The 22,540-nt window shown below is 42.6% G+C and overlaps 1 protein-coding gene across 4 annotated transcripts in view; it reads right to left on the bottom strand.

Moving 5' to 3' along the window:
• Window positions 1-2,008: 2,008 nt before the first annotated feature.
• The window catches only part of Clint1 (clathrin interactor 1), a 58,682-nt gene continuing 38,150 nt past the window's right edge, over window positions 2,009-22,540 (bottom strand). Inside the window, exons 6-12 of one of the 4 annotated variants that reach the window (NM_001346760.2) lie at window positions 21,835-22,012; window positions 18,517-18,763; window positions 17,505-17,574; window positions 10,349-10,423; window positions 6,167-6,453; window positions 4,590-4,794; window positions 2,009-3,693 (exon numbers count right to left, since the gene is read on the bottom strand). In NM_001346760.2, the coding sequence (NP_001333689.1) occupies window positions 3,347-3,693; window positions 4,590-4,794; window positions 6,167-6,453; window positions 10,349-10,423; window positions 17,505-17,574; window positions 18,517-18,763; window positions 21,835-22,012 (1,409 nt within the window). In that variant the 3' untranslated portion in view covers window positions 2,009-3,346. The remainder of the gene's footprint in view (window positions 3,694-4,589; window positions 4,795-6,166; window positions 6,454-10,348; window positions 10,424-17,504; window positions 17,575-18,516; window positions 18,764-21,834; window positions 22,013-22,540) is intronic. The other 3 variants (NM_001045520.4, XM_006532839.4, NM_001363484.1) reach the window with 3 other exon arrangements.

Here is a 22,540-nt window from a genome sequence, read left to right as displayed (position 1 = left end):
ATCCTATCCAGAGCCTCACATTCTCTACTACCTTTAAAAACAAAACTTTTTGTCATAGTCCAAGTTGCCAGCCAGGCTTTGAACTTGGACTCTCCTGCAATCTGGTATTGTATGTTTGGACTATTAGACCCAGCTCCCAGCAAATAGGTCTTCCTCCATCACCACATTGCCACCAAGGCGAGCTGAAACAAAAGCCAGTTTATTTCTGAAATCCATTTAACATGTTCAATACAAACTTCACTTCCTAGCTATAAAACTGTATCGTAATGACTGATCACCGTAGACAGTGGAAAGACTAGAATGCATGGAAAGCCACCAACGCAATCTACCACTCCACGAGTACTTGAGGAAGAAGCAAAGTGCCGACCCGAACATCCAACTCTTAAGTTAACTGAAGGGCCCAGTTCTTGTGATTCCCTCCAGGCTAGTATCACCAAGGTGATGACATGTTTTACTGTTAGTGGGTGTGTGTGCACATGTGTAGGTGCCTGTGGAGGTCAGAAGAGGGTGCAGATGCCTTGGAACTGGAGTGACAGGTAGCTGTGAGCTGCAGAGGACTGGGAACCCACTTCCAGTCCTCACAGTTGGAACTGCTGAGCCATCATTCCAGCCCTGACTCAGAGGTTTCAACAAAGGGAAGCTGAATGAAGTGCAGCAAAGAGGACCACGTAATGTCTTTACTCCATGACTGTGTGTGCACGCTACCACACACATGATCAGAGGAAAACTGCAGTCCGGTCTCACCGTGTACCTTTAATGAGTTCTGGGGACGGGACTCACATCAGGCTGCAGTGGCAAGCACTTGATTGCTTGAGGCATCTCACTGGTCTTATTCATATGCATGCACACACACATCCTAACTTATTTTGCACGTATCTGTGAACGGATATAGGTGTCTGTGGAGGTGTGAGGACAGCTTGTGGGATGTGGTTCTTTCCACCCACTGTGTGGGTCCTGAACTCTGGTCAGCGTGCAAAGGCCCCAACTCACTGAGCCTACTCATGTGGCGATTTTTATGGTTCTTAAAGCCATTAGAGAAAGGAAAACTAATCTAGAAAAAGACACAAAAATAGAACTACAGTATATGAGAACCCACTGCTGGGTAACTTCCCATTACATAATTTACACAATAGAGAGATCCAAACAGACAAGTATCTTTAGAGCACACAAGCCTCCTTGGTGGTTTGGTGCCACATACCTGTAATCCCAACATGGGGAGGCTAAGAAGTTTTGAGGTGGGCCTTGCTATGCAGGGAGACATCTCAAAAGGCCAAATGAACTGGACAGGTCCTCACTGAGGAAGCACTTGGCAAAAACCACTTTGGATATGGCAAACTGGTATTTAGTCCAAGGAGAAAGGGGAAGGGGTCCTTCATGTCCACAGAGACATGGCAAAGGGAAGCCAGGGCTGGAAAATGTGTTGAGGTAAACACTACTAGAAAAATCTAACCCAACAACACAGCAAAACAGGCTCAGGTATGAAATATTTACTTCCTTTAAGAACTATATATATTTGAGAAAGTGAAGACCTATTTCTTAATTAAGAATAAGTGAAGATTATAGGGTTCACTCGTAAATGCAGACAGCCTACCCCACTGCCAGCAGAGGTTGGCTGGACCGCTATGAAGTAACAACAGTTGAAAGCTCCCATTCTTTGAAACTAATTTAAACACACAGAATTGTTGAAAGATTAAAAACCGCAGTCAGCTAATTACACCCTCTCTCATCTCTTATTCAGCAAATGAATCACTTTTCCTTCCCACTTAGCTGAAGTACATGGATTTCTGCCTAATTAGAAATGTTGTAGATGGGACATTAGCGAGCGCAGAGCAGAGCAGGGTGTCTCTGCTGCTTCATGTTTAATTCCTGACAGTAGAGCCTGATAGGAGAGAATAGAGAAGTCATTAAATAATTTTAAATTATTTATAAAAATTACTTTGCCCAAATTATAATTATTTTTCCCCCAATGGCCTCGTGTCTAGTGGATGAGAAAAGAGGCGGGCCCACGTTGGTTTTAATGAATGTTTTAATGTTATATAGAACAGAACATCATGAATACAATGGAAACAAAGTTGTATCAATTCAATAAAAAAAATTTCAACATAAAGTAGGGGAGGTAATAATTTGATACTTATAGTATTTATTTTAAAAAATATTCCCAGCTTGAGGTTGAAACATTTAATTTTGCATTCCAAACTCTAGCATCATGATTTTCATGTGAGCTTAATGCAGTATCACAGCAGGAAAAAAAATTAATTAATTTCCTTTATTTGTCATTAAATCAATAAAATCTCTGACTGCTACAGGTCTCCTTTAATAATATATATCGAACTTCTATTGGAACCATATTGCTAATGCGGTATTACACACTCAAAACGCAAACAAAATGAATACAGTATAAAATCTAAATGTGAAATTGCTGAGTCCTAACATGTACATTTAACTTAAGGTTTTAATGTAGTTTTACCTTTCAATTTTTTGAAAAGACACCAAAAAAGATAAAAATAAATATTTTTCTCTTTTGACTGTTTCTGACTTGAATGATGGCTACAAGGCTACGCACAGGAAACAGCTTTGCCAAGTCAGTCACTGCAAAGGCAGTGAACAACCGCTACAGACAGACAACACACGAGTCTTCCTTCTCCGACTGTTAAAGGAAACCGCCGAGCAGTCCCAAGAAAGGCTTCCCAGTTCTGCACAGGGTAACTGCAGGAGACACGGGCGAAGTCTCACAGCTACTGCCAGCTGCCTGCGGAAGAGGGGTCAAATCCATGGAAACTCAGATGGTAGTTAGCAGCACTGCTGGAGTCTTGGCAAAAGCACACACATCCAGTTACCTCTGATTTAGCCATAATCACATATGTATGCCTTTTTTTTGGACAAAAATATATATTTTTATAAAAAACTGATCATCCAACTTTAATGATTTCATCTATGGACTTGAGAGTGGTAGTAAAGGAACAGACCCAATCATGACAAGGCGATTGAGGGACAGAAAAATCAAGTTCCTCAGGGAGAAAGAAGTATAAAGTTAGAGAGTGAAGCACACACACTCAGCCCCATCCGTGCCAGTCCTCCCACAGACTACGCTGTGACATGGGCTCTCTGACCCAGAGAGGCTCTCGTGACCCTCACCCCATTTGGAGCGTATCTTCACTGGGGAAACCGATCCTGACTGCCTCATCTGAAGTGCTCTTGCATCGCTTCTGAAACACCAGCCTTTTTGGTTCTTTATGTGGGTTATTTAATTAACTGATAAAAGAAAAGGGAACTGCTTAGCATCTTCCATCCCAACATCACCTATTGCAGTTACAGAGTCTTCTTCCACTCGCTCCGTTACAACCTTTTATTTGCTAAAGTTGGCAAAGTTTGCAAAGGCATCTTGCTTGGGTTGCACAGTTCCAGAAGGCATGGCCATGCTGGGCATGCCCATTCCCATGGTGCCCGACAAGCCCATCCCCGAGGCCGACATCCCCATGTTCATGTTCATGCCCACCATGCCCTGGCTCATCCCTGCGCTGTTCCCCAGAGGGGCCATTCCCATGGTGCCCGTCATTACACCGGGCATGTTCATAGGCATGGGTCCCCCCAGGAGAGGGTTAGTTTGAGGCCGGACAGGAAGCATGTTTGATGGAGAACTGAGGTTCACAGCTCCAAAGCTTTGTGTCATCACATTCAGAGGCTGTTGCATATCTACAAGAAGAAAGGAGAAAAAAACTGACTTCAGGTTTTTCTGACTTGTCAATATCCAATAAGTCAATTAATCTGCCCTGATTACACTCAACAAATATTCAGTGGATGTTGGCCTGGTCACCTAGAGATGTAGAAACAGCAAGAGTGGGAGAAACATGACCCAAAAACATTCCTACAAAATCCATTGCTGACCCAATAAATGGTCCACAGTCAGGGTCTACCAAATGCCTTAAAAAGTTTATATTCTTTGACTCAGAGAGTTGTAAGAAGGAAAAGTAAACGTACAGAATGTATACAAATTTAAATCTATTTGTAGTTTAAAAAGCTGAAAATAATTTAAATGACCAACAAGGGAAGCTGTACACTGGTATGAGGGGATAATCTAAAAGTCATTTTTCTCTGACACAGGAAAAGAATCCCTTATATTTATATCATTAAGTGGGAAGAGCAAGAAAGATCACAGCACAGACATCCATCCACCCCTCAGCATCTCGAGATAAAAGAACAGCCATGAGGCAGGGGCCCTGTGCTAGGGAGTTCACATGGTTTGCAAACATCGCTGTATGGTGATTCTGGGAAAAACCACTTTTTGTTTTGGAGCACGGTGGAGAGTCTGCTGCTGTAGGGATGCTAGGCAAGAGCTAGTCCTTGAGTTACATCTCGCTGTCCTTGAACTCACAGGTCATATCACAACCAGAAGCACAGTACAGAGTCAGCGTGCCAGTGGGAAGGGTGTCAACACGAAGCAGAAAGATCTTAGGTGAATACGGTTACCTTCACATACATCCCTACCTATCCCCAGTGTGTTCATCTATTATTACTTTAATACTTAAAGAAGTCCTGTAGTCAGGGTAAAAATCTATGAAGCCCAGGCGGGGGCATTTGAGGTGACTTACTCTGTTGTTGAATCATTGTATTAAGCGATGGCTGCTGGGGCTTGGAAGGCTGCATACCAGGTAGTAAGTTGTCTAGGCTGATGTTGACACTGGGGTCAGACCAAGTAGAGGGCAGGGTTTTGCTGGCCGACTTCTGGACCATATCTGTATTCTGATGATAGAGAGGGTTAGGCTTCTGCAGCACTGCACTAACATTCTGCAGAGGCTGGAAGAGAAAAGGATGCTCCGGAAATGAAGTAGCAGCTGCTCAGGTATCAGACGACAACTTCATCAGATAACCACGGGTGCCTTATACTAAGACTTCAATGCCAAGATACTTTATTTCCATCCCACTCACTGACCCACCTCTGGTCTTAAACAAGGCCTTCTGAAGACTTGGGTATGATCCCATAATCTAATGCTCAGTCCTGTAGAAGCCACCATCTCTGACAAATGCCCTGGACAATGACCAACTTCAGGTTACTATGGCTACCCACCTCAGGAAAACAGAGTTACTGAGCAGAAAGCAAAGGGCAGTGCCTGGACAGGGAGCAGAGACCCACCAGCTGGGTGAACACAACTGAAGCCGGAGGACAGGCGGAATGCAACTCTGTCTGCTCATGGCATAAAGCCCAAGTCATCAAGCGGCAAATGGCCGTCCCAGGGCCTGACTGGCATTTCCTGGCTCTGTGCACCTCCACTGCCTCGAGTGGGCACCATCAGTGGCTCAGGAAACACATGTGGACTGATAGAAGGAATTCAGGAGAAAGAAGCAGAGGTGCATGGTGGCTGCTAAAAATGACTTTTAAAGGGACAGAAAAAAGGAATGGGTGACAAGAAATGAGAAGTCTACCAAGGCGAAGTGCTGGAGGACACAGTGGCTGAAAGAAGGCCGCTGGCCTCTCAGTCACCGCTCTGCTTCTTTCTTCCCTTCCTTCGTCCCAATACCCCAAAGACGAGGATCTATACATTAAAACAAGGGATTAGCATAGAAACCTATCAGTGACTCAGCCATAGCTAGCAAACCCCCAAGTACAACTCATTTTCCAACTATGTTCAAGTCTAAGATACTGTTATGCAAAAATCTTAACTCTTATTTAAAGTGTGAATTAGAAACCTCTCACAAGTTTCCCTGTGTTAAAATGAAGGTTGCCAACAAGCCGGGAACAGGTTTCATCCATCACTGGATTTTCTACTTGAACATCAACGCACAGCGACACAAAACCATCCCGACAAAGCAGAGTTTATTAACTAGTTTCCATGAGTCACACAGCAAATCTATTCCCCCAAATCAATGTTTAAACACAACTAAATACTAATTGTGGTAACCCACAAGACTTCAGCACATCTCTCTGTGCCAGGGACTGTAAATAGGTAAGACTACCCTGCCTTCTAGAACACATAAAAGACCCAATGGGTGAAAAGTGCAACCTACAGCATGTCACGTGCAGTCCTGTGTCACCTAACAGTGTTTAGCCCACACTGGACTATGGGGTGGGGGAGGAGTCAGTCCGTGTTGTCTTACACTAACTCATCATGCTATTAGACCTTCTAGTACTAGTGTAAGCACCAATTCCCAAGGGAAACAGACAACTTACCTGTGATCTGGACATGGGCAAACCAAGTCCCACGGTGTTAGTGCTCATGAGAGAGAAATTCATGCTCTGGGAAGACGTCATGGTTGCCTGGGATGAGCCCATAAGATCAAACAGGTCTGCCGAGTTTGAGGCAGCAGGCGGTGGGCCTAAAGCTGGCTGTGAAGCACTGATAAGCTCCACAGCCGACTGTGGGGCACTGCCGAAGAGCTCACCACCAGAAGCCACAGGGCCTGATGGGGCTTGGTTGAAGGCACTCCAGTCACCAAAGTCACCATTCCCACTTGTTGCTGTTACCAAGACAGAAAGAAGGCAAGGGTGAGAGGCATTCTGAAGTGCCCAGAGCAAATGTAAGCTATATGAACTGCAACTAACTGAAGCTGATGGGAGCCCATGCAGGTTAGCATCTACAGGCCCCAGCACCATCTGGACAGAATCCTTCCTGATGAATATTACAAGAGTGTTCCAAGGTGGCAAAGAAAAGTTAGAACTCTCAAAGTAAACCCACCTCTTGGGAGACCTGTGCATGATACACAAAAAGCACCATGAAATCACACAACGAAGTCTGCATCACCTAAGCACATGGGACTCAGAAAAAGGAGGAGATTCTAAACCGGTTAACTTCCTGTGGGAGTGGAGAGGTACTCCACAATTAAGAGTCCCATCTTTGCTCATTTAGAAGGTTCAAAAAGAAATCAGCCTGCAATTTATACCTACGTAATTTGCAAAGCCTCATGTTCATGATCTATAATTTAATAAGAACAAAATAAACCATGGAGAATAAGAAGCTAGAAAAATAACATGTGAACATTTAATACATTTGTGTTAGGAGGTCTCACTCTGGTTTTTTCCCACTGACTACACATGGGCTACTACTAAGAACAATCTCCAGTATGCTGACTGCTCATTATATTTCAATAAAAAGCAAGGAGAACTCTTGTTAGTTTGAATTTGAAATGCAAGCTGAAGGGGTAGGTATTAAAGACTTGGTCTGCAATCTGCAGCACAGAGAAGCAACTTAGCTGTGCTAAGCGCGTCAGTGAGCCAGTCTAGATGAGTTCATACATGGTAAGCCATTAGGAGGTAGTGCCAGGCTGGAGGAAGGGTGTGCCTTTGAAGGGCATATTTGGCTCTGCCTGGCAGCCTCTCCGCTTCTACTCTAAAGACAGTAGCCTTTCTAATCCAGGCCCACAAGCCTATTTACTTAATTTATATAAATACATTGTAGGTGTCTCCGGAGGATCCAGCAATACCTCTCCTGGGCATATATCCAGAAGATGCCCCAACTGGTAAGAAGGACACATGCTCCACTATGTTCATAGCAGCCTTATTTATAATAGCCAGAAGCTGGAAAGAACCCAAATGCCCCTCAACAGAGGAATGGATACAGAAAATGTGGTACATCTACACAATGGAGTACTACTCAGCTATTAAAAAGAATGAATTTATGAAATTCCTAGCCAAATGGATGGACCTGGAGGGCATCATCCTGAGTGAGGTAACACATTCACAAAGGAACTCACACAATATGTACTCACTGATAAGTGGATATTAGCCCAAAACCTAGGATACCCAAGGTATAAGATACAATTTCCTAAACACATGAAACTCAAGAAAAATGAAGACTGAAGTGTGGACACTATGCCCCTCCTTAGAAGTGGGAACAAAACACCCTTGGAAGGAGTTACAGAGACAAAGTTTGGAGCTGAGATGAAAGGATGGTCCATGTAGAGACTTCCATATCCAGGGATTCACCCCATAATCAGCATCCAAACGCTGACTCCATTGCATACACTAGCAAGATTTTATCGAAAGGACCCAGATGTAGCTGTCTCTTGTGAGACTATGCCGGGGCCTAGCAAACACAGAAGTGGATGCTCACAGTCAGCTAATGGATGGATCACAGGGCTCCCAATGGAGGAGCTAGAGAAAGTACCCAAGGAGCTAAAGGGATCTGCAACCCTATAGGTGGAACAACATTCTGAACTAACCAGTACCCCGGAGCTCTTGACTCTAGCTGCATATGTATCAAAAGAAGGCCTAGTCGGCCATCACTGGAAAGAGAGGCCCATTGGACACGCAAACTTTATATGCCCCAGTACAGGGGAACGCCAGGGCCAAAAAGGGGGAGTGGGTGGGTAGGGGATTGGGGGTGGGTGGGTATGGGGGACTTTTGGTATAGCATTGGAAATGTAAATGAGCTAAATACCTAATAAAAAATGGAAAAAAAAAAAAAAAGCATTAGAAGCTCAAAAAAAAAAAAAAAAAAAAAAAAGAAGAGAACATAAGATCCCATTACAGATGGTTGTGAGCCACCATGTGGTTGCTGGGAATTGAACTCAGGACCTCTGGAAGCACAATCAGTGCTCTTAACCGCTGAGCCATCTCTCCAGCCCTAGGCCCAACTCTTAAATCTATATTGTAAAGATGGAGTAACGACATGTGTCATCATCTGAGGTTTGATACTATTACACTGGATTAACTTGGGCAGTCCAAGTGAGTTCACCACCCAGACTGTTGAGTCCATCCTCTGGGAAAGCTGCATACAGCACGCTATTTGAACTGTGCTCATTAGATAAGCAAGTCATCTTTAAACATTACTTTGTCTAGGCTACACATGACTCCAAGTAAATCAATCTTTCCTTTAGGAAGGGACAAAAGCATGCCTATGAGTCTGTGGCAGTTGAGAAGATAGAGAGTGAAGAAATGGCCATTTAAGGGTGGTCATCTGGAAGTGTTAAACACACAGTCCTCACAACGATCTTTACAGTTTGGAGATGCGTGTCCAGCCTAAAAGGTAAGCACCACAGTAACACTGGCTCACGATGCTAAGTATCAGAAGAGCTCAGTCATGTTGCAGATCACGCTCCTCTATTACTAGAGTAGAATGCAGCATGCTTGGGAGAGGAACCGCAGGCTCTGTACACAGGTTCATGTAAGAGGGGCTACTACTCTTTACTCGGGCTCTTACTAGAACCTGCTTTACTCTTTACAAGACACTCTAGTAACCATTCTAAATTAGCTCTGAATCAACATAAACTTTCTCCTGATTTTCCTTCCATTTTTAGGATCCACTACGCAGAGTTATGGGTGGAACCAGGGCAAAACGTGCTGCCCCATCTGAAAACTCAGTCCGAAGATGACTGATCACGCTAGGATGTGCTTTCTAATGGGCAGCCACTGTTCAGAAATGATTAATCATTGTTGTGGCTCGGCACCTGTGCGGTGGTGATGAGACTGCATTAATCACACATACACACTGATAGAGATGTATGGGAAGGCTGCACTAACATATTCAAGTTATTTGCATACTAGACAACTTCATATACAAAAACTCATCAAGGATTACCCAGGGAGCCTGTAATACTAGGGCATGTTTACCTTCCACTTTGATGTGCCCACAGTAAGGTACCAGCCTTACCATGGCCCTGCAGTCCCTGAATGAAGCCTAACAACTCTAGCTTGGGGGAAATACTCAGATTTTATAGAAGGATATTGTCAAAATAATACAAACCACACTGAAAGCTATAATTTTCCTCCCTAACTCCCACATTAGATAAATTCAATCCAGATTATTTGAACAGCACTAGAGTCTATATGAACTGAAGAGTAACTCTAACTCAACTACATAATATTTTGCCCAGCCCCTGCCTCATGCTTCTGATTCTTATAGCTCTTTTTATATTGGTCTCTCACACTGTAGATGACCCAGATTCTATGAAAAAAAAAAAAATCACCATTCTTTCATAACCTTCAGGAAAAAGACGTAAGGACCTTAGTCTGTACTTTCCATACGTCTACAGATATGCCTCTCTATCTGAGGAAGCATGGCAGGTGGTGGTCATTCTTAGTTGAGACAGCTGCCCATTTTCATTCCTGGAAAATCAGGTCAACTACTGTAAACACGAATTACTACATTTTTGCTCTAAAGTAAGATCCTGTGTCCTTACACTCACCCCTGCAAGACTGAACAAGAATATCATGAGTACCGGTGGCTTTGTGGCATAGGTTAGCACATAACTAAGTTAATTCACCTGGCATACCAAAGACACTGGCCCAATAAATGTCTTGTGGATAAACCGATTGGGAAATATGAAATGATAAATTCTACAAGGATTAAAAAAGCCAATTAATGGCTCTGTGTGTGTCAACTTTTCTGATAACTTTTCACACAGCATCTCATACCTTGGGAAGGGAAATTGCCTGATGCAGCAGCTGAGCCAAAGTCAGCAAATCCCCCAAATAAATCAGCTGATCCACCTAGAAGGCAAGATGGGGAGGATGTTTAAAACAGCTCGAGTTGTGGGATAATTACAAACAATTTTAAACAGGAATCCTTTTTAAGCAACACACAAAAATATGCAACAGGAGAGGTCTATTGGCTGTTACACATGGGCTGACCTGCTCTCCTGTGGTTCTCTGCCATCTTTCTTGGATACTCAGACTTTTTATCATTTCCTCTTCCAGTTTTTAAAACCTTATTTTACACACACATTATATATTACATATGTTATTATATATGTGTACATACACATATATTACATATATTACCTTTATATATGAATGAAATCACACATTGAAATTAAGTAGACTCAAAATCTGTACATGCCAATGGAATTCTATACAGTTAGAATAGCCATTCTCAACCTGCGGATCTTCACATTGCATTTTAGATTTTTTTTTTTTTTTTTTTTTTTTTTTTGAGACAGGGTTGCTCTGTATAGCCCTGGCTGTCCTGGAACTCACAAATCTGCCTGCCTCTGCCTCCCAAGTGCTGGGATTAAAGGAGTGCGCCATCAAACCCGGCGCATTTTAGATTTTTAAAGAAAGAGAAAATTCCATGTCAGAGTTAACACCAGAAAAACCATTAACATAAAACAAAGAACCAGACAGTCACACACACACTAGGGGTGGGGAGTCTGTACATTTCAAAATTAAAAACATGTTTACTTTTATGTATGTGTATGTGTGTGCTGTGTGAGTACATGCCACATGTATGCAGGTGCCCAAGGAGATCAGAAGAAAGTATTGGGTCTCCTTGGAACTGGAGTTGTAGGATACTATGATGTGGGTACTGGACTTGGGTCCTCTGCAAGAGCAGTATGTGTTCTTAACCACTGAGTCATCTCTCCTGCCCCCATATGCCAATGTTTGAAAAACAAAAATTTGGGGAAAAACTTAAAGTTGGTTTGCATTAAAATCACTGTGAACAGAGAGTGGGAGAGGCCTCTGGGCGAGGCTGAGAGGGTAGTTTCCCACGTGCTCACTCTACATAGGATTAACACTGTAACACACAAAGGAAAAAAATTCAGCTTTTGGTATTTATTTACTTATTATTAGTGTACATAAGTAGATTTTATAGAAGGAGATTGTCAAAATAATACAAACCACACTCAAAGTTATAATTTTCCTCCCTAACTCCCATATTAGATAAATTCAATCAGGATTATTTGAACAGCAGTAGAGTCTATATGAACTGAAGAGTAACTCTAACTCAATTACATAATATTCTGCCCAGCCCCTGCCTCATGCTTCTGATTCTTATAGCTCTTTTTATATTGGTCTCTCACACTGTAGACGACCCAGATTCTATGAAAATGCTATGACATACACACAGAAGTCACAGGTCTCAGGTCATCAGGCTCGTGCAATGTGAGCCGTCACCCTGTCAGCCCTTGTTACTATTGCAGAACAGCTATTTTTAAAATGGCAAAATCACAGCCACCAGGTCAATCTCCTATGCACAGTTTGTATTATAAACAGCACAGTGAGAGACTTACTTTTATCAACAGTGTGTACTACTGTGCTTTAAGTGTTCGTACTGTGTTCTTCTACGTAAATGATTAACAAACCACAGATCTAAAACTTTAAGCTGCTGGCTTTGTTTTTTGTCCTTAAAGTTTCACCTGTGAGCCAGAGCCTGCGAAGCCTAGAGCAGCAAATCCATCAGAGCACTTTACTGTTATAGGAACACAGCTGCTTAGCCTGCAGTGCTCAGAAACTTGCCAGGTGGGACTGCAACATCTGGGCAGCACTCAAACACCACCAGGGACAGCCTCCAACATCTGGTGCCATTTCTGATTGTTTTATCGCTGCGAGACATTCTATGGCAGCTGCTCCACTCAGCTGGGTTAATTAAAGTGTAACCCCGCCCACTCCTTCTTAGATGGCCGGCTCAATAAAGGGAAGAATCCGTTTCCAATACATGTCTGTTGCTCCTTCTTTTTAATGTACACTTACGCAATCAACTATCAGCAGGCATAACTAATAACTTCTTCCGTTCCCATACTCCATCACCACACTTACTGATACAACCTCACAGCAGCCAGGTAGTGCCAACCACAGGCTCTGCATTCCTACCGACAACAGCTCATGTTGCTATTTTACAATTCATCCAAAGGACAGTATCAAAGTGATTTGTCTCTTTTGTTTTCTTTCTTACAGGTATACTGAACATGATAAAATGCTATGAGCACAAAGAGCAGCGAGCAAAATGTGTATATCGCAGACAGGAACATGTTCATAAATACAGGGAAATGAATGCTGCAGAGAGTAGGTGCTTAACATATGTTTGTTTTCTGTTCCTTTATGTTAAACATTTTGATAAAGTATACTGCTAATAAAATGCTAATTTCTATTAACAGTAAAGGATACAAAACCAGATTATATTAATTTGCTCCATCCAAGCAGTGAATAAACAATATGGAGAAAATTCCATGCTCAGCCAAGTACAGACCTTCAAATCTGAACTAGTCTAAGTCACAAAGAAGAATCTATGTTGGAGATCAAAGCAGCAAGGAACGATTTTAAGAAGCTTTCCTGACAAGGTATTCCAGGTGTACCTGATCCCCCTTCTCCGACTCACATGAATACTATCCTCATCAAAAGTCAACAGCAGCTCCTACCCCACTCACGTGACTTCAGGAAGGAGCAGTGAGACTGGGCACACATGCTCTCTGGCACGGATTTGACATTTTCTGAAGCACCACAAAACTACCTTCAACTGTCAGAAGCCTTTCAGAAATTAAAAACCCATTTCTAAAGGGGCAAGGTTCTCCTAGGAGGGACAAGCATGTGTCCATGTTCCAGCTCCTCCCACATCACCTCTACCGAAGTCCAGAAGACCATCAAAGCGTGCTGCATGCAGAAGGCCGCTGCTGCCTTTCCTGCAGCTTCCCACACGAGCGCTGTCATTACAAACAAACCAAACCCACCTGCCTCTCCAGGCCAGCAAGGAGGTTGTTTATCCCCTTACCAGCTGGGACTATGAATTTCCCAGAGCAATACTGGGAACAAGAAAAATATGGTCAGACAGTGCTTGAAATACAAATGAAAAAAACCGTGTACAGAGTTTATTCCAATGCATTAAAAACTGAAGAGTCCTAATATATATAAAGTAAGTGACTAATTTCTAAATAATCAGTAAGAACAAATATCTCCACTAGAGAAAAAAAAAAAAAGAGCCCAGACCATCAACAGGCAAAGTCACAACTGGCCTATAGAATACATGTTCAGACACAGCACTCAAAAACGTGATGTGATTCTCTCCTCATCAAAGACTCTGAGAGGCAGGACTACCTCGGTTTGGAACACAAAAGAATTTAGGAAAAACCTCAAGCTAAAACACTGAAGTGCAGAAGAAATGAGGGTCTCTTGGTTAATGACTTTATAGACGATGTGTAGCTCACAGCGAGTGCTTCTGGAGACAAGCAGAAGGGAGATCAGAAGGAAAGCTGTCCTCAGCCAGAAGCCACAAAGCTTTGCCACACAACAAATGCTGAAGTCTGTCTCACTGAATCCGCACACACTCCATCTAGGAGGCAGTGTGCAGAGCTCACCTGAGCAGCTAGCTGGGAAGCCAATGTAGCAGGAGCAGAGGTGCGGCCAGTCTGGGCTACGTGGCAAAGTCTCATCTTAAAAAATTTACAAATAATATTCACTAAACATTTTTATAGTTAACCTTTGTGTATTTAATTTGGGGCAAAATGTTTTCCACATTTAAAAATTCATCGTCATCATCAGTGAAAAAAACCACTACCAACTTCTAGTAAACAGAGCTTAAAGACAGCTTGCACCCAAATGCAAGAGGATTGACTGAGGCCGCCCCACTGTGCTTCCAATCCATGTAAAATGCAGGTAGGTTCAAATGATAAGGAATAATTTGGACTTGATACATTTTCAGTCCTTAAAAAATGTTTTTAAGCCTGGGAAACGTGATGGCAGTGCACGCCTTTAATCCAAGCACTCGGGAGGCAGAGGCAAGCAGATCTGAGTTCGAGGCCAGCCTGGTCTACAGAGTGAGATCCAGGACAGCCAGGGCTACACAAAGAACCCCTGTTTTGTACTAAGCCCTATTAACACAGTTTTTCTAGTTGTACTGGTGACACGTTTCTCTCCACTCTCACTCAAGAGACATACAGCTTGTGGAGCAGTAAGTTAAGACCTAAATTCCTTATTCACAAAGGGACAAAGCCTACAAGGTTGACTCACACTAAAAGAGAAATGGAATGTTTTTAGCATTCTATTTTTAGTTGGCTTAGTTTCTAATTTTAATACCTATTTTCTAGCACTGACTTAGGAAAACTTTCTGTAGCAGGCACTGAAACATCATCTCTAGAAGACTAACTGTAATGGAAGATTATGATGGAGCATGTATCAAAACAAACTCAAGAACAAGATGACACACAGCCTAGGTTTCACATATGCAGTTATAAATTTGGTCAGATAGTCTACAGATTTTAATCAAGTATTTTAGCACATTTTAGCAGATATTCTGTAAAATGCTAGCAATGATGATGTAAACACACACACACACACACACACACACACACACACACGGCTATGGAGATGCTCATCTGCTGAGGGGGCCATGAGCAGATGCTTGCTTACCTCACTGGTGGTCTGTGGCCCTATCACTTGCATGGGAGTCTTATTATACATACAGGACATCTGGCAGGTCCTTACACAGTCTCATGTGCAAGTGCTAGTTTTTAAATTTAACTTCCTTCTGTAGCAGAACTTCATTTAAGATCCACGGCTAAATATATATTTCAAATGAAGTTATTAAAAAGTAATTCTGATGTCAAACCATGTTCAGTTGCTTTTGAGATAATATTAAGCTAAATTTTAAGGGCAAAAAACCTTGCAGATTTCATTTAAATTCTGCCTCAGTTACTATATTAATTGTTATATGTATATAAGTCAGTCTACCATTTACACCAGAGAAGAAAAAACACTCAAAGGGTTCTTTCTGCTCAAAGCAATTTTTTGTTCAAAGAAATCTTGGGTCACAGAGGAGGAAAGTCATGGCATACAGATGATCTTCCCAGTTACTTAATTCTTTGACTTAAACAGGGCCTTTTCATAGTTCGTGCCAGGAAGTCCAAAATAACTGCTATTCTGTGACACATTAGATGGCTGTATGCTAACTACCAGTTCGCACTGTAGCTCCAATCTTAAATATACAGAGACAGCACCCAGCGGCTGTTCAGACACCCAGGGCAGCGTTCTGCTGCTGTGAGTGTGGCAGCCTCTCTAGGTCACAGTCATTGTAGAACAGTGACAGAAGGGTCTCAGAACCAGGTCAAACCAGATGCCTTGCAAGTTTATTCCTAGGCCAGTAGTTCATGACAGCATGAGAGAAAGAAAAGAACTGGTGGTTTTACAATCACTAATCTATTTATGAAAAGCAATTTATATCACGGACTTGTGCTTAAAGCAAAAAGCAAGTCCAAAAGCTTTGCTTTTGGGAATTATTTACACAACTTGAAAACAGCTGCCCTTTGGACATTAGTTCAACCTGCATCCTGCTCATCTATATTTGAATGTAATCAACTTTAAAGAGCCTTAGAAAAACTATCCTTAAAAAGCTCTTACCTTGAGCTATTTTTTATTGGAATACAGTAGTTTATTAAGACTGTAATCATCAAGTGCAATCCTATGGTATCCAAGTTGTTAGGAATTACTCAAAGTTAGCACACACTGGAGATCACAAGAAGAAATCCTTAGTCTCACCACTGAGACAGGCGTCATCCACTGTTCAATGTGATGTTCTCCCCCTTCTCTCTGACAGATCTGGGTATTTTGCCCAGGTTGCCTGGAGACCCTCTCAACTCTGCTTGCCAAGAGCTGTAGGCACAGGCATGTGCACTCCACCCTGGCCACAGCCCTCTTCCAATAAGCTTAATAGGAAGTCAGTTATATATATTCATATAGTGCCCCCTTCCCTGCAAAGCACCCAGCATGCTTATAACTAGGTAATTACAGTCAATTATTGCCCTTTGACTGACGATTACTTCCTTTATTTGACTTTTCCAAGAGCCCAAGAATTCCAGTGTCTGGGTCAGCACACACTCGCTGACAGATGAAAAAGTAGTAATGAGCATATATCTGCTTTGACAACCATAATGAAGTTTAGGGCATGTAACAAAAGCATACAGAGTAACACATATTTTTATAAAGGAAAATTTAAAAGGTGAATGTTAATGTAAATTTTCACATCTTAACAGCTTAAACATGCAAACAACAAAGCCTCCAAACTCTTTGTGAAAAATGTCATCAACATATTAGACTCTGAAGGAGGAAGCAGTATGGAGAGGAGAGGAAGCCCTGTGAACTGAGACATGTCACAGTGATCTGAGGTCACATTTACCAGTCACTGAGACTTGTGGACTACAACCAACAGTTTTTCCTCTCAAGGCCTAAAGGTCAGAAGGTTTAAAACTAGGTGAGATCTTTCTAAAGCTTTGAGAAATGGGTGTCTGACTGTAAGGCCGAGAAAGCAAAGGTAACCCACATAGTCACTCATAGGCACCAAAGAAATTAGGGTAAGGGGTTACCAAATTCTCACCTTCTTCCTGTTAGGCAGTCAAATAATTCTCTCCAAATAGCAGAGAATGCTCATTAATTTCACATTAGTAAATCCAGGAAGTATTTCTGCAGGACTGTAGAGTCCAGAGTCACACAAATGCTTGGCAAATGCTCTACTAAGAAACTATATCCCCAGTTCCCTTTCTAAGTTTTATTTTGAGACAAGGCCTCTTTGTTCACACTAACCTTAAATTTGTGGCCATCGTCAATGATTACAGGACTGCATAACCATACCTGGTAAATCATGTCTCTCCCTACATAGCCCTGGCTCTCTTGGTACCCACTGTGTAAGACCAAGCTGGCCTTGACCTCTCAGAGATCCGCCTGCCTCTGCTTCCCAAGTGCTGGGATTAAAGGTGTGCGCCACCACACCCCACTACAACATTTTTCTTTTTTAATTCCATCTTTCACACACACTAAAGAGAGAAAAGCAGAAGCACGGTTGCTGGAAAGGCGAGCCCGCTGAGCTTACCTGCTGACTGGCTACTGCCATCAAACAGGTCAACGAGGTCCCCCGAGGACTTGCTGCTCGGCACCGATGGCTGAAACAGCGGAAACAGTGAGCAAGGTTAAAAGACCTCCAGTGTCAACCCCCAATTTTGACAGAAATCCTGTAATCATCTAAACAAGGTGAGATTTGGATTTCTAAAAAAAGTAATTGGCCTTGAGTCCTTATAGAGAAGGAGCACTCTATACAATAAGCACCGTGAAATTCTAATAGGGATGTCTTTTTCCCCCCAAATGTGCTTTTTTTCCATCAGTCTTAAAATATTTTATTAAGGAAACATATATGTGTGTATGTGTGCACACGTGTGTAGGTCACTTGGGGTTCAAAAGAAGGCATCAGATCCCCAGGAGCCGGAGTATGTACATCACATGTGGTTGTGAGCTATCTGATGTGGGCCAGAGACAACAGTGCACCATTTCCCAACCCTTCGAAAAACACGGTCTGCCCAGGGTGGCCTGGAACCCAATCTCACTGCCTTAGATCCCAAGTGCTGGAATTATAGGCATGCATGACCAAACCAGGTTCTAACATTTGATTTTTTCTCTAACTCACTTCTCCTCATAGTGCATTTCAATCTGGAAAACCGTGCACTTCACACTAACCAAGTTACAGTGCTAGCTAGCTGCTCTTTATCCTTTCTTCAACCATGCTTCCCCTAGAGATTGCAGCTGAGATCAGCCATGAGATGGAGGCAGATGGCCTACCCTGGGATTCACAACCTCCCCACGTGCACAGCAGTGTCATTTCTACATAGACACAAAAAGTACTAAGTACGTTCTACAAAGTACATAGACAGTCTCAGCGCCGCAACAGGTTTCTTATCTAAAGAGAGCTGCTAGTCATGACTGAGCAGGGCATGCCAGATGATCTATAATTGATTGACGGATGAAAAGGCCCCAGTTTACTAAAGCAGGAATTCAGGAAGACAGTTTAGAGAATACGACAAACACGCTGTATAGACCTATGTTGTCTGCACCTTGGCTGACGACTGAGGCGTGTGGGTTGAAGCATTCTGATCTGGGCTGGCTTTGTCCCCCGTGTAATGTGCTGCTGCTCCAAGATCAATGGTTTTGGAAGGGTTTGCTGTGCGCTTGTGCCGGGTTGTGGTGGTCTCTGTGGCCTGTGTGATGTGGATATGCTTCGTCGTCACCGTTTCCTCTTCATCTTTGAATTCACCTTTGGGAGATCTACCTCTTCTTGCTTTCTTTTCCTCATCACTGTCGCTAAAAGATATTAAAAATGAAACAACGTAATGAGGCTTGGGATTACTGTAAGAAGGAGCCCTTAACGATTTGAGTGAAGGAATTCAAATGTGCTAACTCCAAAACTCTACATGTTGTTGACAGGATCGACGCAGTATTATTTAGGTGGCTGAATAACGATGCACATGTGTGAGGGAGGGAAGAGAGATGTTCAAAATTCCCCAGTTAAGTCTAAAATATACCTAAGGGGAGGGTGATATGCAAAAAAATGCCTAAAATACCTCAGTGCTTGTTTCAGACTTAAAACTTATCTAGCAGATAAAACAGCAGCATGCTCTCAGAACTCGGGCAACACACATCCACAGCCTCTAAATATAAGGTGCAAATCTCTAACAGTCCATTCTCTTTCTCTCTCTAACAATACTGAGTTTCTTAAAAGACAGAGTGCCATGTAATCTTAGTTGGTCCCTATCTCACTATATAGCCAGAGATGGCCTTGAACTCCTTGATCTTCCTGTTGCTGCCTCCCAAATGCTGGGTTAGAGGCTGTGATGCTATACCCCGCGTTTACAGCTCCATTTTTAGAACTGTTATGGATTCTCATGGTCTAATCTGAGGAACATAACAAAGGGTGACAAAGATGAGGCACAGGATGCACCCCTGTAGTCCTAACACTTGGGAGGAGGTCAGGAGCTTACGGTCAGCCTTAGTTCCATAATGGGGTCAAAGTCAGCCTGCGCTATCAGAGACTGCCTCAGAGGAAAGAAGCAAAACAGTGAAACTTCAATGGTCAGCTTAAAACAGTGTGCTGTGTCAACTGTCACTTGAAAATGAGCCCAAATATGAAGCAATAATTTTTACAATTGTGCTTCATTTTATTACTGTCACATCAAACATTACGTAACTGTCAATTGTAGAAACTTAAGTGTATTTTAAATATTTCTGAAACAATTATTTTACTCATGTTAACACTGCAAGTCAACCAATCAAAACCCCCACAAAAGCAAACCACTAGGAAGCAGGAATCCAGGATTTCCATATGCTAGGAATGAAAAGAGACTATTCTCTAATATAAAGTCACTGAGTTTTTGTCTGTGTGTGAGCAGGCAGGAGGGAGAGGAAGGAGAAAGTGGGGAGTGACAGAAAGGGAGGAAGAGAGAGCAAGGGACAAGAACCTGAAGTATGCTCCATTATCTATATTACTTAATTGTAGAAGAGACAGTTTAAATTATAAACATCCTAAAGCAAAATGATTGCATTCTCCCCTAAACTATGACATTGCTGATGAACTATGACTCTAATCTAAAGCAATCTCAAACACAAGTCAATTTGGGACTTGTCTAAGTAAAGGATCAGAAAGCGCAGGACCTGGGCTGGCAAGAAGGCTGCAGACAGAGCCCCGAGTCCCATGCAACTCTGTCTACAACATACCGTTTCCTCACTGATCCTTAAGCTGCAACTCGCACACACCACTAACTGGGATTTGGAATACAGTCCAGACCTTTCATCTGAATTCTCTGGATCAGAGGTGTGGGAACTCTTACCCAGCCATCCTGCCTCAGTAGCAGTGTAAGGAAGAGTGACCACTAACTGACTGACCATCATTAGCACCACCCAAGCAAACAGGGGAGGAGAAAAGAAAAGCAGAGTCCAAGGAAGAAAAGAGAAGCCCTAAGGAAAGAATGAGGGAGGTAAAACCAGTGTAGGACTTTACACTGCTGTATCACTAAGACCCTACCTCATCCCCACTTCAGAAATAAAAATGAAATATACAGCTGCTGTATTTTCCAAGTCAGGTCAAAACTTGTGTATAAAATTAATAAGGGAAGACAGCACTTAGACACCGTTTCTCAGGGTTCAGTGTTACATCTGCAGGCCTTTGGTAGAAAGCAGATGTATTTCTATTATGTATTCCTGATATTACTGACCCTTCAAAGATCATGTCCTTACAAGTCTTGAAAAGGGCATTCTAGAGATTTAACGATTCTGGAGCGACGCTGAAAATACACTAAACGTGGGTATTTTGAAACCTATTTTAAAATCTGGTAATGGTTTTATTTGAACTTCACTGCCATGACACACTAATCTGAACTACTATACATTTATGGGTAGGAAAAAGATGCTAATTAGTTAAAAACAAAACAAAACAAAAAACAAACATACAGCAATACCACCACCACCAACAAAAAACCCCAAACAAATAACAAACTCATTTTCCACAGGTTCATGCAGTCTGAGTGGGCCTCAGGTTTTACTTCTTTTGTTTGATGTAAGGTAAATATAATTGCCCTATATCAGAAAATGAAGCTATCAACACAGGCCTGTACTACCTCTAGGTGCCAACTGCACAGGGTTCTTCTGGTCATGTGGGCACAGGATGGTAATACAATGTCTCAGGTAGTGAAATTTCAGCCCTTGACTTTCTCTCAAACTTAGGCTTCATTACCCGTAGCCATTACTTTAGACCACGGAACATCTGATGTCCAAATGTTAGGTGACAATTACACATTTTCGAGGGGGTAGAAAACTTGAGGCCAAGACTGAGAGGCCTGAAGAACAATGCAGAGGACGAGAGAGAGAGAGAGAGAGACAGACGGACAGACAGACGGTGCAGACAGGTTGGAAGAAGAGTCACCACTGACAGCACCTAGAGCTGACCGAGTACCATGAAACCAGGTGACTGGCAACTTCATAAATGATTCCACTTTTTTTCTTTTTTTACACAAGGCATTGTCAAGGAGGTGGCATTTGTTAGTGGAGAATACTGCATGTTCACTAAACTGCACAGAGCCTTTGACATGGTAACCTCCAGCATAAACTGTAGATAACAGAGTATCAATACTGGTTTTTCAGTTAAGAAATGTTATCAAAATAACACAATTATCTTGAAACCGTGAGAAAGGGAAAAGGTGTGTAGCGCCTTCTGTACTTTATGATCAGATTTTCTGTGTCATTTAGATTCCTCTAACAAAATGTGTTTTTTTTTTTAAAAAGTCTAAACTTCAGATAACAGCAATACCTAAAATTTAAACCAAAGCACACAGCTGTGTAAAGGCCGCAGCCCTCAGGCAAGCGGTGGAGAGGCGGCCCACCTGCACCTTTCCGGAGAGTCCTCCCGGTCTTTCCTCCGGAACTTGCTGATGGTGTCGTCGATCGTGCTCCCGATCTTGTCGCTCAGCTCGCCCAGCTTGTCACTGAACGGAAACGCGCTCTTGTTCTTATCCCACTCTTCGTCCCATTTGGACTTGGGCTCAGGATCGTACCGCTCATCTGTGTCAACAACAAAGACAAACAAGTGAGGACATTCCATTCGGAAGGCTCCAGTGCCCTTCCTTCTAATACGGACGGTCTCCTTAAGGGAAAACACATCTCCCACAGGGCCACACAAGTGCAGCATGGTGCAGTCCATGGCAGTCACTGTCAAGAATGCAGATTCAACAGCTTTTCTTCATGATGATGTCACAGCCCCTGAACACTGCTACAGGAGTAATACAAAAGACACTCCACAGACACAAGACTAATGAAAAACTTTCCAGTTTTCTAAAGTCATCCAATGAGTTCAATGACTATTTTATTCTTATCTTAATGGTTCTTCATTTTAGAGAAGTATAAGCCAACAACAATATCTTAAATAGGAAGTAAAGCAAGGTATTGTGGTCTATGCTGTAATGCCCATGCTCAGGAGATGGAGGAGAGAGTGCAAGCTCTAGGACAGCCCAGGCTCCAGCACAACAGGATGTGCTCCCAAAACCCAAACCACAAAGCAAGGTAAGAAGGGGGTGTGGTGGGGGCGGGGCA

The sequence above is a fragment of the Mus musculus genome, chromosome 11 (genome assembly GCF_000001635.26).
Source record: "Mus musculus strain C57BL/6J chromosome 11, GRCm38.p6 C57BL/6J".
In the NCBI taxonomy this organism is placed as follows: Eukaryota; Metazoa; Chordata; class Mammalia; order Rodentia; family Muridae; genus Mus; species Mus musculus.
This window is presented reverse-complemented; position numbering and strand designations above follow the sequence as displayed.